This window comes from Coenobita brevimanus, chromosome 109 (genome assembly GCF_032717465.1).
Source record: "Coenobita brevimanus isolate Jiangsu-jjx chromosome 109, ASM3271746v2, whole genome shotgun sequence".
NCBI classification, from domain to species: domain Eukaryota; kingdom Metazoa; phylum Arthropoda; class Malacostraca; order Decapoda; family Coenobitidae; genus Coenobita; species Coenobita brevimanus.
In genome coordinates this window covers 1,223,028-1,241,611 of record NC_137062.1, presented here as the reverse complement: position 1 = coordinate 1,241,611, position 18,584 = coordinate 1,223,028, and the positions used below count along the sequence as shown (strand labels likewise).

General features: G+C 44.1%; 1 protein-coding gene across 1 annotated transcript in view; it reads left to right on the top strand.

Annotated features, from left to right (window-relative positions):
* Positions 1 to 18,584, top strand: part of LOC145417187 (serine-protein kinase ATM-like) — an 89,405-nt gene that overhangs the window by 19,861 nt on the left and 50,960 nt on the right. The window contains exons 8-12 of the mRNA XM_080285961.1: positions 545 to 696; positions 2,456 to 2,538; positions 9,976 to 10,139; positions 12,434 to 12,587; positions 18,470 to 18,528. Coding sequence (XP_080142087.1) covers positions 545 to 696; positions 2,456 to 2,538; positions 9,976 to 10,139; positions 12,434 to 12,587; positions 18,470 to 18,528 — 612 coding nt within the window. The remainder of the gene's footprint in view (positions 1 to 544; positions 697 to 2,455; positions 2,539 to 9,975; positions 10,140 to 12,433; positions 12,588 to 18,469; positions 18,529 to 18,584) is intronic.

Here is an 18,584-nt window from a genome sequence, read left to right as displayed (position 1 = left end):
AGTGATGAGAAATAGGGAGGTGAGTATGGAAGTTAAGAAGTCACTGCATGATGGTATTGTGATCCCTACCCTGACATATGGAAGCGAGGCATGGACCTTGCAAGAGGGGAACAAGTCAAGAGTGAGAGCAGTGGAAATGAGTTACTTGAGAGGAGCATGTGAAGTGACGTGGAGGGACAGGTTGACGAATGAAGAAGTGAAGGAACGTTGTGGGGTAGATGTGGATGTGGTTGAAAAGATTAGGAGAAATACACTGAGGTGGTTTGGACATGTGGAGAGAATGGAGAATGAAAGACTGACTAAGAGGGTGTATGTAGGTGAGGTGGAGGGAGGGAGAGGGAGGGGTAGACCGAGGATGAGGTGGAGGGATGGAGTTGAGAGGTATATGAGGGAGGGGGGGGTGAGTTGGGGGGAGGGGAGTCAAATGGTGGGTGACAGAGTGACTTGGAGGCGTTTTGTCTGCGGCCACCCTTTGCGGGATTAGGGCGTCGGGCTATAGATAGATAGATAGATTATTATTATTATTATTATTTTATTGCTGCAGGTTGCACTGGAGGCAGGCAGGTGTCTGGGTGAACTAGGTCCAGTAACCATCAACAACCCAGTGTTCCCCATCAGCACCCCCAGCCATGACCCAGACACCATCACTGACACAGACAAACACACTGCCATTACAGTCCTGACAGCACTGGACAGGTGAGTGGAGAGGGGGAGAGAGAGAAGAGGTGAAGTGTGTAAGTCTGAATGTTATACAAAGGGAAAAAGAGAGAGATATGAAATACATAAACGTGGATGTTGTACAGAGAGAGATGTGACGCGTGTAAGTGTGGATGTTCATGCTGGTGGGATGGAGTCAGCCTTGTGTCTACTTGGCTAGGCGCCACAGAACGCTCTGCTGTTAGACAGAATTGCTAAGTGAGCAAGTTTTTCCTCCCGCCGAGCGAAGAGAGCGAAGGACTGAGGTGGATCGGTCGGTGCGCTGCCCTGCTTGTAAACAAAGAAGATGGCAATCACTACATCTTCCTACTACAAGTGGAACAACTATGGACTTTTTTCACTCCTATGAGGAGGTTAAACTTCACTAAATTCATTGTGTTAAGTAATGAAACATTAAAGATTGTTTGGGTATTGTAGGTTTGTGTGTAAAACCACTATGAACGGGTTAGTGAAGAAGCACCAGTCTCTGAGCTAAGACAAAGTATAATGCCTGCCATCACCATCACGTATATAACAATATATTATTATTGTGTTAAATGTGAGTTTTATTGACACTTGAGCATACAAACTGTATCAAATTTCATCAATCAGTGCTGGACCAGGCAGCCTCCGCCATCTTGAATGTTTTGGTTGGTCAGCTGATCTGTGTCTACTTGGCCGAGCTTTTTTTCACACGATCTGCAGCGTACGGTATTGCCCAAGACACAAGGCAGGATTCCAGGTGCTTGAAAGGTGTGTGGATGAGTGTGTGGCCCAATGTTACTGAGTGTGATGGTGATTTTTCTCCCTCTGTTTGGTGTTTCCCTGCTCTTTGCACCCTACCCCCCCCTCCTCCCATCCTAGGGTGGGAAAGGTGTGGATGATGATGATGACAATGATGATGGTAATGATATTGGTGGTGATGATGATGGTGGTGGTGGTGGTGGTGGTGATGATGATGATGATGATGATAATGTTGGTGATGATGGCAGTGATGATGATGATGATGGTGGTGGTGGTGATGATGATGATGATAATGTTGGTGATGATGGCAGTGATGATGATGATGATGACATACACACCCAGATATCTGATGGATGATGACATGGACGTGGTGGTGGTGATGATGATGGTAATAATGATGATGATTATGAAGATGATGGTGGTGATGGTGATGATGCCTAATACACACTCAGATATCTGATGGATGATGACGTGTGTGTTGGTGATGGTATTGATGGTGATGATAATGATGATGGTGGTAGTGGTGGTGATGATAATAATGATGATGGTGGTGGTGGTGATGATGATGATGAAAATGGTAATGATAATGATGTTGGTAATTATAATGATGATGGTGGTGGTGATGATAATGATGATGCTACCCCCCATCCCCCCAGCTTCCTGATGGATGATGACATGTGTGTGATGGTGGTGGTGGTGATGATGATAATGATGATGGTAATGCTGATGATGATAGTGATGATGGTATTGATGATGATGATGATGAAAATGGTGATGATGATGATGATGGTAATGCTGCTGCTGATGATGATAGTGATGATAATAATAATGATGCTACCTCATACCCCCTCCAGCTACCTAATGGATGATGACGTGGGTGTGGTGATGATGATGGTGGTGATGATAATAATAATGATGATGATGATAATGTTGGTGGTGGTTGTGGTTATAATAATGATGGTATTGATGATGATGATGATAATGATGATGATAGTGATGATGCTCCCTCCCCCAGCTACCTAACGGATGATGACATGGGTGTGGTGGTTGCGGCGAGTGCGGTGCTACACAAACTACTGAGGACTGTGGCTGGGTATGGTGCCGTCTCCCACCTTCCCCCCCTCACACAGCACCACCTCCTCCTCCTGTCACCACCATCACCACCCACCACCACCACACCACCCCCTAAAGGTATGGTGGTGGTAGTAGTGGTAGAAATAGTAGTGATAGTAGTAATAGTATGGGTTTGCTGCTGTCTCCTACCTACCCCCCCTCACACAGCACCACCTCCTACTCCTGTCACCACCATCACCACTACACCACCCTCTAAAGGTATGGTGGTGGTAGTAGTGGTGGTAATAGTAGTAGTAATGGTAGAAGTAGTAGTAGTGGTAAAAATAGTAGTAATAGTAGTAGTGATAAAAATAGTAGTAGTAGTGGTAGAAATAGTAATAGTGGTGGTAGAAGTAGTGGTAGTAGTTGTCATAGTCACATCCAAGACCACTACATTGGTTCCTGAAGGTATATTCATGTGGATGGGTAGTTGTAGTAGATATAAGTTAGTAGTTGTAATAATAATAATAGTAGGAGTAGTAGTAGTGGTCATAGTAGGAGTAGTAGTAATAGTAGTAGTGGGAATAATAATAGTAGTAGTAGTAGTAGTAATGGTAATAATCATAGTAGGAGTTGTAATAATGATAGTAGTAGTAGTAGTGGTAATAATAATAATAGGAGTAGTAGTAGTAGTAATAATAGTAGGAGTAGTAGTAGTAGTAGCAGTAGTAGTTGTAGTAGTCACATGCAGTACCACAGCATGGGTACCTACACATATATCACAGTAACCTTTTATCCAGGGTGGTTCCTTTACAGATGTATTTTCACACGGGGACATTTTCAAACACTTCCCATCTCCCCAGTTGCTCTTTTCCATCAGTGTGTGATCATGTGATAGATTTTGGAACAGGTGTTTAGGAATGATTTGCAGATGATCATGTTCTTCTTAACACCTAACCCGCGGGCCGTCACTCCCCTGACACTCGTTACATAAGTACCATACCGCGGGGCGTCACTTCTGTGATGCTCGTTACATGAGTACCATACCACGGGGCATCACTTCTGTGATGCTTGTTACATAAGTACCATACCGCGGGGCGTCACTTCTGTGATGCTCGTTACATAAGTACCATACCGCGGGGCGTCACTTCTGTGATGCTCATTACATAAGTACCATACTGCGGGGCGTCACTTCTGTGATGCTTGTTCCATAAGTACCATACTGCAGGGCGTCACTTCTGTGATGCTCGTTACATAAGTACCATACTGCGGGGCATCACTTCTGTGATCCAGGGATTTTTCAATCACCCGGGCTGTCAAGTGTGGTCTTGTATCATCCATCAATACTGCCAGTGTGTAGCTATAGGCAGCACTGCTGATACCACTAGCACTCACATCCAGTGTTACCAATTTAGCCATTTTTCTGTGTTTGCCTTGCCTCCCCACCTCCCCTCCCTTACCCTCTCCCCCGCCTAACCACAGCCTGGCTGTGCAACGCAACTCCTGGCCGATTTTTGCCATTCGCCTTTTCCATTGCGATGTGCCCTGTGCCCTATTCTCATAGTAAAAAATATGTATGAAAAAGGGAAAAGGCTAATTGATACTGCCATTGGCCATGAAGTAGCTAATGTATCATCTGCCAACACCCCATGCACTTGGTCACTAACTTTCCCTGTTTATTACCCATTGAAATGTCCCTCAAGACCTGTTCTCGTAATAAAAAATATATAAAAAAAGGGAAAAGGCTAAGTGATACTTCCATTGACCTGGAAGTAGCTAATTTATCATATAATGTCTAGATTTCCTGCTATCCCTGCAGGAAGGGCACAGCGCGGTCCGGCTGCACTGATGTTTTATTTTATTACGCAAAATTTTATGCTAATTGTTAAGCTGTTATTGATATTATTGTCCAGATATGGTTCTTAAATAATCTAAAAGCACATGGGTGGGTGACAGTGACTTGGAGGCGTTTTGTCTGCGGCCACTCTTTGCAGCATTAGGGCGTGAGGCAGTAGATAGATGGATAGATAGATAGATAGACAGGGGCAGTATACATTGGATGTTGGTTTGACTAGGTTTTGCTTACATGCAAGAGACAATCACCCACCACAGACTTCCTCATGTATCTTATCTATCTATAACCACACACCTCAGTCCCATGAGGGGTGGCCACAAACAGATCACCCCCATGTCACCTTATCCCCTGCCATTTCACTGCCCTCCCCCCAGCTTACACCCCCCTCTGGTATCCTGCTTTCAGTAATGGGAGGCACAAGACTCAGTAGATGATAGTACTGGGTTTTCTATCTATCTATCTATCTATCTATAGCCCGATGCCCTAATCCCACAAAGGGTGGCCACAGACAAAATGCCTCCAAGTTGCTCTGTCACCCATCATTTGACTGCCATTCCCCCAGCTTACTCCCTCCTTCCTCATATACTGGGTTTACTGTCTATCTATCTATTGCCAGATGCCTTAATCCCATAAGGGGTGGCCACAAACAAATCACCTCCAAGTTGCCCTGTCCCCCGCCATTTCACTGCCCTGCTCCCAACCCACACCCCCCTTCCTCATATACCTCTCAATTCCATCCCTCCACCTCATCCTCGGTCTCCCCATCCCTCTCCCTCCCTCTGCTTCACCTACATACACCCTCTTAGTCAGTCTTTCATTCTCCATTCTCTCCACATGTCCAAACCACCTCAGTGTATTTCTCCTAATTTTCTCAACCACATCCACCCCACAATGTTCCTTCACTTCTTCATTCGTCAACCTGTCTATCTATCTATCTATTGCCAGATGCCTTAATCCCTTATACGGGGTGGGCACTAAAAAATCGCCTCCACATCACCCTGTCCCCTGCCATTTCACTGCCCTGCTCCCAATTCACACACCCCTTCTCTCATATACCTCTCCACTCCATCCCTCCATTTCATCCTTGGCCTCCCCCTCCCTCTCTTCCCCTCCACCTCACTCACATACACTCTTCTCATCAGTCTCTCACTCTCCATCCTCTCCACATGGCCAAACCACCTGTTACTCCATATTAATTGCCTCATGGTTCTGGGTCCTCCAAACTAAGCCCTCTGACCAGTTTACAATAAATGCTCTCACTTCCCCTTTTGGCAAGCCACATCAGTCCACAAATGTTTTCTATTGGTGTTCTGTGTCTGTTTTGATTATTTTTTAACGAAATACAGTAATGGGATTCGTGAAAGATGTGGAGTGAGGAAGTTGGTGGACACCAGAATCGAAGAGAGTGTCCTGAGATGGTATGGTCATGTGGAGAGAATGGATAACAATAGAGTGGTGAAAATGGTATATCTGAGCGAATTTGAAGGAGGGAGGAGGTGAGGTAGGCCAAGGAGAAGGTGGAGAGATTGGTGGATGAGTGTGTGAGGAAGAGAGGTTTGGAAGTCGGTGAGGCTAGGGAACTGACAGAAGATCGAGTTGGCTGGATGAATGTTGTGAGAAGTGCATGATCAGGGATTTGGCACCCTTTTTAATGTGACAGCATCTGGATTGACTCAATCGGATACAATTATGTGAAGCTACAGAATGTGGTGAATGTTTTTGGCGTATCCGATAGAGCCAGGATTCCGGGGGCTTGAATGATGAATGAATGAAAGCGTGGCCCATTGGATTGGGTAAATCTGGGCTGTCTGGACATTGCTACTCCTCACCCTGCCCTGGGGTGGGATTGAGGTCCAGATGATGATTAACACAAACACAGCAGCAGTTTCCTTGTCGGCATGTACAGTGTCTTCAGTGTTTTTGTTGCTTTGCTCACATGTGCCTCAGTAGATGTTAGTAGGGAAGGAGAGTGATCATTGGCCTCCCATTGACATAATGACACACCCTTCTTTTATATTTTTTGTTTTTTTCAGGGACTTGTATCACCATCTTTGAACATTATTGACAAGTGTGGTGTATTATGAAATGCTTATTATATGTGTATGTATTGGGTATGTTGGTTCACGTATAAAGTTGTTTGATGCTAATGTAACACTTTCTTTCTTTCTTTCTTTTCCACAGAGTTGTTGGTGGTTCGTCACCTTTTTTTTTTCTTTTCAGAGATGTTGATTTCTTTTTCCATTCATAATTTCACTCATGAAGCGAAAGTATATTATCATCATCATCATCATCATCCAGACCTTCTTTCCCACCCTAGGGCAGGGTGAGGAGTAGCAATGTCCAGACAGCCCAAATTTGCCCAGTCCAATGGGCCATGCTTCCATTCACTCATCATTCAAGCCCCCGGAATCCTGGCTCTATTGGATACACCAGAAACATTCACCACGTTCTGTAGCTTCACATAGCTTACATTAATATCATGTGGTGTTTTTCCTCCACACATAGTAAGCTTAGAGGACTGAGTGTACACAGAGGATGTTGTGGAAGAATTTCACTGGGTGTGTGGATGTGATAGGAAGCATTAAAAGAAACACATTGAGGTGGTTTGGCCATGTGGAGAGGATGGAGAGTGAGACTAACTAGGAGAGTGAGAGGAGCATGTGGAGTTTCATTGAAGAGACAGACTGACAAATGAGGAAGTGAAGGAGCGTTGTGGTGTGGATGTGGATGTGATAGGAAGTGTTCGGAGAAACACACAGACGTAGTTTGGCCACGTGGAGAGGATGGAGAGTGAGAGACTGACGAGGAGAGTGTATGTGAGTGAGGTGGAGGGGGGGGAGAGGGAGGGGGAGGCCAAGGATGAGATGGAGGGATGGAGTGGAGAGGTATAGGAGAGAGGGGTGTGTGACCTGGGAGCAGGGCAGTGAAATGGTGGGGGACAGGGCAATGTGGAGGTGATTTGTTTGTGGCCACCCTTTATGGGATTGAGGCATCTGGCAATAGATAGATAGATGCTGCTGAAAGGTGTCCCAGTTTTGTATTTTGTCTGAATCTTGCCTCAGCCCATTCCTAGGTAAATAATAATAATAATAATAATAATCATCTGGCCTTTTGTTTCTCAAAAGCGCCAGTTCTTCCTTTTGGGAATTTGCTAGCGCTTGACACACATACATTATTTTTAGTACTTGGATGGGTGACTGCCTGGGAACACCAGATGCTGTTGGCATCCCTACGTGTCAAGTGGGGTTGGTGGAGGATTAGTGCCCCTCCCTGTAAAACAATTAACTCTAAGCCCTTGGCCACCCCGTCTGGGATACATGGCGTCTGGCAATGAATGAATGAATGAATGAAGAATTGTGACATTTCTTGTATATAATACAAGCTACATCATATATACCTGAAAGTGGCAATAATTACACCCTATAATCATCCATCGTAGTACCTCTCTCCAGGTCATAGCATTTTGAAAAAAGAAAGGCTTTCAGCTGTCTCTTAAAGGATTCAACAGTAGAGAGTTGTCTTATGGACAATGGCAATCTGTTATATAATCTAGGGGCTCTATATGCAAAAGAACAATCAGAGAAAGAAGACTGGTGAATGGCTCCTGGCTCGTCAAGACGCAAGGAATCATCTTCACTGCGTAACATCACACCCGGGCGTGTCGATGGGAGTTTTAACAATTCAGCAAGATACTTCGGTTCACCAAACTTAAGAACCTTGAATGTAATAAGACACAGTTTAAATTCAATTCTAGCCTTTACTGGTAACCAATGCAACTCAATCAGAAACGGGGTAGTTGAGGTTCTCGGGGGGAGACCAAAGATAAGCTGTGCCGCCCTGTTCAACACAGACTGAACTTTTGTTAGTATATTATTTGGCAGACCAACCCACAGTGAATTACAATAATCAACACCAGACAAGACCACTGCATGGACCAATGTTAGAGGCACCGTCTATTCAGGAATCTTCTCACAGAATACAGATTTCTGATATGCAAGTTACACCCTCTTACAACCTGATTAATGTGTTCTTTGTAATTTAACTTAGAATTAAAGTAAACGCCCAAATTTCGAACAGAACTGACTGGATGCAGCTGTGACATGCCAATGTTCAAAGCCAGGGCATTGTCAGTGTCATCACCCCTTCTGTTTCCTCTGATGATGATGATCTCAGTTTTACCATCATTCAGCTTAAGTTTCCTCTTAGCCATCCAGATCTTAATATCAGACATTAGAGATTCAAACTTTGTCTTAGTATCGTTGATATCTGACATCTTAACATAGAGCTGGGTGTCATCAGCATAGAAATGATAGGACACATCATGAGCATCAAGTAGAGACCATAAACTACTTGTGTAGATAGTAAATAGAATTGGACCCAAAACTGATCCTTGAGGGACTCCGAATAGAAGAGGAGCAGAATCAGAGCTAGCGTAATCAACAACCACTCTCTGAGATCTGTCCGACAGATACGACTTAAGGAGCAAAAGGGCACTATCACGAACGCCATAAAAACACAGATCATCCAACAATAGTTTATGATCTGTATCAAAAGCTGCAGACAGATCCAAAAGAACTAGGAGAGAGGACATCCCACTACAAGTGTTTGCCACCAAGTCACTCTGAATCCTTGTTAGTGCAGTTTCAGTCGAATGGTATTTTCTGTATGCAGATTGAACAACAGGAACAACTCTGTTGTGTTCCAGTAGTGGTAAGAGTTGGTCAAGTATGGCCCGCTCAATAATCTTGGATAAAAAAAACAGGTTAGAGACAGGACGATAATTTGTCATGCTCTCGACATCAAGGCCAGGTTTCTTAATTAGGGGCCTAAGCAAAGCACGTTTCTCAGACTGCACAAAATTACTTTCTAAGAAGCATCTATTTATTATGTTGCAGATAAAGTCTGCAGCATGCTCATACACATCAGGCAATTGTGACATGTTACATGGATCGAATGAGCAAAATGTTTTATTAAGTTCTCTGATGTAACATTTGACTTTGTTTACATCCAGTGGATGAAATGTTGAAAGCAAATGATCCCCGGTGCACCGTGGCCGGAAGTCAACTGAGTACACTTCACTAGGAGAACTGCTGTCTAAATCACTTCCTATGCGAGATATCTTACTTGTAAAAAATGAAGCAAAATCAGAAGCCAATTGGGCATCAGATAAAGAAGTTGGTTTAGCAATTACATTCCTCCGACCAACCAAATTGTTCACAACTGCAGACAGTTTTTTTTTTATCACCACCACATGAATCAACTTTATTTTGATAATACCTAGCCTTTTGGGCTTTTACAGTGTGAACGACTGCTTCTCGCAAAAACATAACGCAAACGAGTTACTTCGGTCCGCTGCAAGCACCACTCACGTTCTGCCCTTCTAGGATAAAATGTCAAGATGATGGTGATGGTGGTGGTGGTGATGATGATGATGAGAATGATGCTGATGATGGTGGAGGTGGTGATGGTGGTGATGATGATGATGGTGGTGGTGGTGGTGGTGATAATAATAATGATGATGATGATAATGGTAATGGTGGTGGTGATGATGATGATAATGATGGTGGTGATGATGATGATGATGGTAATGATGACAGTAATGATAACACTGTACATAATATCCTCAGCACTGGATGCAGCACAGTACGAGGCAGTGGTGGGTAAGGATGAGGTGTGGCTGTGTGGTGGTGGCAGCTACCACAATTGGGTGACAGGGCTGGCCACCACACTGATCCAGGCAGGCTGTGGCAATGACCTCTTCACCCACATCCTGCCCATCTTTGCTGTTAAGGTGGGTACGGTACTATTTAAGATGGGTACAGTACTGTTTAAGGTGGGTACAGTACTGTTTAAGGTGGGTACAGTACTGTTTAAGGTGGGTACAGTACTAGTTAAGGTGGGTACAGTACTAGTTAAGGTGGTACAGTACTAGTTAAGGTGGTACAGTACTAGTTAAGGTGGTACAGTACTAGTTAAGGCAGTACAGTACTTCACAGGTTTATCCCTAACACCTTCACACACTGCCATGTCATTCATCTATTCTTCCTATCTGTCAGTAGCCAGATGCCATAATCCTGTAAGGGGTGGCCACAAACAAATCAGCTCCATGTCGCCCTGTCCCCTGCCATTTTGCTGCCCTACCCTTAACTTAAACCCCCCTCTCTCTCATGTACCTCTCTACTCCATCCCTCCATCTCATCCTCATATCTTCCCTGTCCCTCCCCCCTCTACCTCACTCATATACACTCCTAGTTAGTCTCTCACTCCCCATCCTCAAAACAAAATGTCGTTTTTTTTTTAAGGAATAAGGAACCCAAGGCTAAGCCCTCAAAACAGTTCCTTCCAAGAAAAAAAAAAAAAGAGAGAGAGAGCCAAATTCAAGATCCGATAATTTTGAGATGCTTGGACACACTGCGTTTGAAAGACTGGAGATCATAGGAAGTAGGAAATACAGACAGAGGGGGACAGTTCCAGAGTTGACCTGTTGCATTAATGAAGGACTGGGAGTAACGGTTAACTCTTGCAACATAACATAAAGATGATGCCATGTTTGCCCTCAAGAATCCCTGTATTGGGGTTGGCCGTGGTACAGCTGGTGTTTCGTATGGACTGGAAGCTGAACCAACTGACACATCCAGCTGGTTACCTCACAACATACCGGTTCATACACACACACACACAATAATACAGCTAATGTTTTCTGTGGGCTGGAGGCTAAATGAAGTGCCAATACCAGCTAATTACTTCACAGCAGTTGCTGGAAAGTATTACCAGAAAGGAGATTTGAGAAACACATTGGGGTGGTTTGGCCATGTGCAGAGGACGGAGAGTTAGAGACTGACGAGGAGAGTATGTGAGTGAGGTGGAGGGGGGGGGAAAGGGAGGCCAAGGATGAGATGGAGGGATGGAGTGGAGAGGTATGTGAGAGAGGGAGGTGTGAGCTGGAAGCAGGGCAGTGAAATGGCAGGAGACAGGGTGACATGGAGGCAGTTTGTTTGTGGCCACCCCTTACGGGATTAAGGCGTTTGGCTAGAGATAGATAGATGGATAGACAGATAGATAGATTGGCAGACAGATCAGTAAGGCCTCCCCCAGCCTGTACAACATTGGGTACACACTCATTTACCTAGAAACGTACAGTGTGTGTGTGTGAGATGGGGAGAGTTAATGCAGTGCTCTATACACCAGTGAGAGGATGTTTGGAATGTTAAAGGATGATAATGACTCTCTCTCTCTCTCTCTCTCTCTCTCTCTCTCTCTCTCTCTCACTTCAGTATGACAGAAAATGGATGTAGAGTGATGATGCATGTGTGTGTGTGTGTGTTTATTGTGGATGTTTATGCCTATGTGGGGGAGTCAGGATTCCAGGGGCTTGAATGGTGAGGGAATGAGTTTGTGGCCCGTGCAGTTCAGCAGACTTATCAAGTTTATGCTACCTCATGTCATCATTGGGCGGGAAAAGTAGTTTGGGTGCTAATGATAATGATGATGGTGAATTCAGTATGGCTTGGGGAACAGAGACAGTATGATGATGATTGATGATGATGAAGATGCTGTTGATGATGATGATGGTGCTTGTGATGTTGTTGATGATGCTGGTGATGATGATGATAATGATAATGATGACAATGATGGTGGTAAAGATGGTGATGATGGCAATGATGATAATGATAAAAATGATGGTGATGATGATGGTATTGATGGTGATGATGACAATGACAGTGATGATGGTATTGATGATGATGATGACAGTGACAGTGATGATGGTAATGATGATGATGATGTTGATGACAGTGATGATGGTAATGATGGTGACAATGACAGTGATGATGGTAATGATGATGATGACAATGACAGTGATGATGATGATGATGATGACAATGACAGTGATGATGGTAATGATGATGATGATGGTAATGATGATGATGATGACAGTGATGATGGTAATGATGATAATGATGATGACAGTGATGATGGTAATGATTATGATGATGACAATGACAGTGATGATGGTAATGACGATGACAACAACTACGATGAAGATGGTGACGATGATAGTGATGATGGTGATGCTTTTCCTTGTAGGCAGAGATGAGTGCGATGGTCCTGCCTCTGGTCATACACACTGCCCTTGTGAACGACAGTGGGTGGCGGAGGGATGTGTTGTCTCAGCAGTTTACGCGCTTCTTCCATCACCACGTTCAGGCCACGAAAGAGGGTGCGGAGGGGAAGAACGAAGGTGAGCTGTATGCCTGTGGATCTCTTTATCTATCTGTCTGTCTACCTATCTATCTGTTTATCTATCTATCAGTATGTTACGCGCTTCTTCCATCAGCACGTCCAGGCCACGAACGAAGGTGCGGAGGGGAAACACGAAGGTGAGCTGTATTCCTGTGGATCTCTTTATCTATCTGTGTGTGTGTGTGTGTGTGTGTGTGTGTGTGTGTCTTTGTCTGTCTCTCAGTGTCTAACTTTGTCTCTCTGTCTATCTACATTTCTCTGTATATGTCAGTCAATCTCTCTATCTGCATCTGTTTGTGTGTATGTGTGTCTGTCTGTCTTTCTATCTCTCTATATCTGTGTATCTATCAGTTTATCCATCAGTGCACATGTTTCTTTGTCTGTCTGTCTTCCTATCTATGTATATTTCTGTGTGTATCTATCAGACTATCTCTCCTTCTCTCAGTCCATATCTGTATCTATCTATTTGTCTATCTATCTATCCATCTATCGTAGAGATGTAGCACCACAACTGTCTGTCTTTCTGTCTGCCTATCTATCAGTGTATATATGTGTATCTCAATTTTCAGCCTCTGTGTCAATGAATGTACCACTTATTTTACTGGCCCTGCTGTTCATAATATTTCCAACTCCATACTTTTCCTGTCCTTGTGTCTGGATCCTACCGCACTCCATCCTTAGGTGGGAGCAAAGTGTTAAAGTGGTGGTGGTGGTGGTGGTGATGATGATGATGATGATAGTTTTCCTACGTGCATACTTTTTCTTGGGTCTGGACACTACCTAACCCTATCCTCAAGCGGGAGAAAGGTTACAGTGCAATTGTGGTGATGGTGATTGTCACGGGGTTTTTGTGAATTTAAGAATTAAATAAAGGTTATGTGTTTTGCTTGAAAATAGAGACAACGAATTGACTTGTGAAGTCTAGCAGTAAGTGATACTTTATGCAGGGTTACTTCGCTGATTCTCTAAGGACAAGAATTTATAAACTTTCTCAACAGTACACAGCAGAGACTAATTACTCACGAGTGCTGTTTGTTAGTACTGTTGGCCTCTGGAGAAAGTGACTTCACCCCTGACAATCAATAACTAATGCTATTAATGATAAACAGATTCTTGCTGGTGCATTAACTCCTGGTTGGCACAACAGATTTAACCTTAATACAAAAGGACTGGGCTAGGTACCAGTTATGAATAATACAAAGCATTTATGCGAACTAGGAGCAGCAACTAGAATAAGCTTAATGTGGAGAAATAAAACACGAGTTTACATTACATTAAGCTCAAGAAAAAGAACTGTAAATTTGTTAATTACAATTAAATAAATTTATGTTACATGAGTCTCAAAATGACTTCAAAATAACAAGGAGGATACACTCACTCGCTCATTCAAACGCTAACACATAAACCTAGGAAAAACGAAAAGAAATACTGGTCAGTGGAGGGGCTAAGCAGAATGACTGGGCGTCGATATGTAGGATGGACGCTGCAATTCGCTGAATTCTCTTCGCCGATTCACGCTAGGTGGAGATTTCAGGAACTCGCTGTAGAACGAACCTGCTCTCACGATTATCCAAGCCTGACTAAGTTCGAATTATGGAAGGGGGCAAGAGATGGCCGTGCTTGGTTCAACGGTCAACGAAAGTAAAGTGAGTGATACACACTCACAATAAATCACTCAGCGAAGGCGCTAATGTCACGCACAAGGACGATCACTTATGAAACAGTGAAAATTGTTCTGAAAACACTCCCGATCAGGTGCATACGAGGACGGTTAAACTGAGTGATAAACAGTGGGAATTCCACTAGAATTCGTGGTTTTCCCACTGATGAAGAATGTAACAAATTTATAAACACGCTCACGCCAATTCATGACAATGATGTTGATGATGATGTTCAGGTAAACATGTGTAGACAAAAGCTTCAGTAGTTTTGTAAGGATCATGTTGAGGTGGCAGCAGCAGCAGCAACAGTATTAATAATAGTAGTTGCATCCCCAGTCTCATTTCATTGTAAACCCAGTGAACTGCAGGCTGAAGATGCTCTCTTCCCTGCAGTCCACCGTCCTCATTTTGGGGGATAAGTAGAGATGAGACACATTAGCGTAACCAGGCAGCTCCACTGCCTAGTTCTATCAATCCCACCACATGAAGGCATCCCTCTCTGCTATCTTATTGAGGTGGTGGTGGGCTGTGGGTGCTATGGTGTGGTGTGTGTGTTGTGGTGGTGATGGTGTTGTGGCAGAGGGAATAACATGCTCTCTCCTCCAGGGAAGGAGATGGTGACCAGCAAATCAGCCATCCAAACCCTCCTTGGTGTCATTGATTACCTGCGTACACAGATGCCAAGCAAGAAATTCTCATCAAGGTAATGTGTTGGTTTATATATACGGCATGCCAGTTTATAGTACTTTGTATGTGAGCTAAAAGGGTGTATGTAGGTGAAATGGAGGGAGGGAGGGGGAGGGGGAGACCGAAGATGAGGTGGAGGGATGGAGTTGGGAGGTATATGAGGGAGGGGGGAGTGAGTTGGGGGGAGGGCATTCAAATGGTGGGTGACAGAGCGACTTGGAGGCATTTTGTCTGCGGCAACCCTTTGTGGGGTTAAGACATCAGGCTATAGATAGATAGATAGACTTAAGCTTATGGTATATAGTAATAGCGGTATAATTTTGGGCTTTAGATTTAGCTTATGGAGGGATGGAGTGGAGAGGTATGTGAGAGAGGAGGGTGTAAGTAAAGTTGGGGGGAGGGTGACATGGAGGCAATTTGTTTGTGGCCACCCCTTATAGTATTAAGACATCTGGCTATAGATAGAGAGACTAAGATACACTTACTTGGTGTTGAAGACCTAAACAGATTACAGAAAATCCTTGTTATATACCAGCTTTGTTTTTCACAGTATCACTACGTTTCCCATACAACTGGTGCTGTAAATTGGGGGAGAACCAGGAAATCAGCATAACAGGTGGCAGTGGAACTTTAATTGGCCATTTGTATTTACTTTCATCTCGGTTGCAAAAAAGAATGTGAAAAAAGAAGTACCCTGTTGAGGCCTGTTACTAACGTACCCTTTTATTATAACATATTATAACACTTGTGGCACTGGCAAGAAGCCTACATGTGGTGGTGCTGTGTACCCTGGGTGAAGCAAAGCAGCTGCATCATCCACCCAGGAGCCAAACCTCCTCATATTTTTTCAATGCACGTAGCCATGGGAAGGACCCTGTTCCAATCCTGATGAGGCAGTGTGTACCACAAGGGGGCACCAGATCCCTGCATGGTGTATGTACTGTACTGTACCTGTAGGGTGGCCACACTGAACCAGATTCTTACTTGTGGTTGATGGGTCTGCTTGGCCAGACAGACGGATTAAGCAACAGCAGTAACATCTGTATTTATTTGTATTTGCTGAGCTTGATTTGTGGGCTCGTACTATAATGTGTTTTTCTGTTTATTAACTAGTGGAATTATGTATACTTATTACACAATATTGCAGTGCATCTCCCTCACTGTTAGGCATGATAGTTACCACTTTCAGTCAATTGACTGATTTTCTTTTGTATTCCTGTTATCACCAAACAGTTTTATTCAGCTGAGGAAAACACAATACAGTCATGCCTTGCTACATCATGTAAAAGCTAATTGTAAAATAATTTACTGTTTACTGAGGTTGATATAATATGGGTTTAATGGGGATAGGGAGGGGGCCAAATGACCTCATAGCTTGGGGGGGGGGGAGTCTTGCCCTGGGCACCCTCAGCAGGAACACACTTTCCACCTGGGTAGCATCCTTGCCAGACACAATATCCAAGTTACAAGTTTCAGTATTTCACACACAAAAACTTATCACTTCACATAATATCACACACTATGCTAGTTGTTACACACCTGCACTGTTATCTGCCAGCAGCAGTGGTGTTTCATTGGCATTTCATGCACAAAATGAAACAAAAGGGCGACAGTCACAGTGAATGTAAACACTGGCGGCCATCTTGGCTCAAATGCCTGACTGTTGGCTTGCATGGGTGTCCGTAGTTCTTACTGCCTGTTGTCTCCAGTCTGTCAAACTCAGTGTGTCCAGGCATCTTGAAAACTACAGATCTTGAATTTGGCTTTCTGTCATCTTGTTTTTGTTTTTTCTTGGAGGTGACAATCATATGGGCTGCTGGCCTTTGGTTCCTTCTTCCTTGCATTAAAAAAAAAACGTTCACAGCCATCACAATTTTCATATAAACGTATTTTGCCATCTTTATCAAAAAACTGGGCAGAACATTAAGTTCATCATTCTGTTGATTTGTCACATACCAAACCAACATACACCAAGGCCATAGTGTACTGGTGAAGGGGTTAATTAAGGCTGTAATGAACTCCTCCAGTTGGTAGTTAACACTGTACGTTCATGTGGAGATGCACAAATAAAATCTGTCTATCTATCTATCTATAGCCCAACGCCCTAATCCCGCAAAGGGTGGCCACAGACAAAACGCCTCCAAGTCGCTCTGTCACCCACCATTTGACTGCCCTCCTCCCGACTCACTCCCCCCTCCCTCATATACCTCTCAACTCCATCCCTCCATCTCATCCTTGGCCTTCCCCTCCCTCGAAGTAATGAGTTCAGAATCTACAGGAGTCAGACAAAGCAAATGTTTTCCATGTAAGCCAGAGGTCTGTATTCTTATTGGTTAGGAAAGCATCCTAGCACTTGTTCCGTAGTGATTTATTTTTGGATTCAGCTGGTTAATATCAGTTTGTATGTTTGGACATGTGGAGAGAATGGAGAATGAGACTGACTTAGAGGGTGTATATAGGTGAAGTGGAGGGAGGGGAAGACCGCGGATGAGGTGGAGGGAAGGAGTTGATAGGTATGTGAGGGAGGGGGGGAGTGAGTTGGGGGGAGGGCAGTCAAATGGTGGGTGACAGAGTGACTTCGAGGCGTTTTGTCTGCGGCCACCCTTTGCGGAATTAGGGCGTTGGGCTATAGATAGATAGATAGATGTTATTTATGTTAAGTATGGTGGTATTGGAATGATATATGTAACAGACAAGGATAGTAAGGAGTAATTAGCAAAACGAATCATGTGGGAATAGGTGTTAGGGAGCTTCCGTACCCTGCAGGAACAGTGGCCAAAGAGTTAGTTAATACAGTGGGTGGTGACCATGTGCTGTATTGAACTAATGGACATGTTATTTCTTCTTCTCTCTCTCTCTCTCTCTCTCTCTCTCTCTTTTCCATGGAAGAAAGAACCAAATCACATAAGCCTGGAATATTGTTCCCTCCAAGAAAAAATAAAAGCAAAATACCAGAGAGCCAAATTCAAGATCCATTCATTTTGAGATGCCTGGACACACTGCATTTAAAAGACTGGAGGTCATAGGCAGTGGAAAACACAGAGAGAGACAGTTCCAGAGTTGACCTGTTGCATAAATTAAGGACTGGGAGGAACGGTTAACTCTTGCATTAGAGAGTTAGACAGAAAAGGGATGAGAGTTTGCTGCTAGACAGCTGCTACGCGCCCGTCGTAGAGGTGGAGGAATGCATGCAGACAGTTCAGAGGAGCAGTGACCATTGAAGTTGTGATAACAGTAGGAAAAGAGATCTCTGTCTATCTATTGCCAGATGCCTTAATCCCATAAGGGGTGGCCACAAAAAAATCGCCTCTTTGTTGTCCTGTCCCCCGTCATTTCACTACCCTGCTCCCAGCTCACACCCCTCTCTCTCATATACCTCTCCACTCCATCTCTCCATCTCATCCTTGGCCTCCCCCTCCCTCTCCCCCCTCCACCTCACTCACATACACTCTCCTTGTCAGTCTCTCCATCCTCTCCACATGACCAAACCACCTCAGTGTGTTCCTCCTAACGCTTCCTATCACATCCACAGGTAGAGATAAAGATGCTAAGGCACTCCAGCTGGGTGTGGCTGTTATAGGTGTAAGTTCAGTGGGTGGTTGGGAACTGGTCACCTAACACTGGTGTGGGGTTATTGACAGGTCACC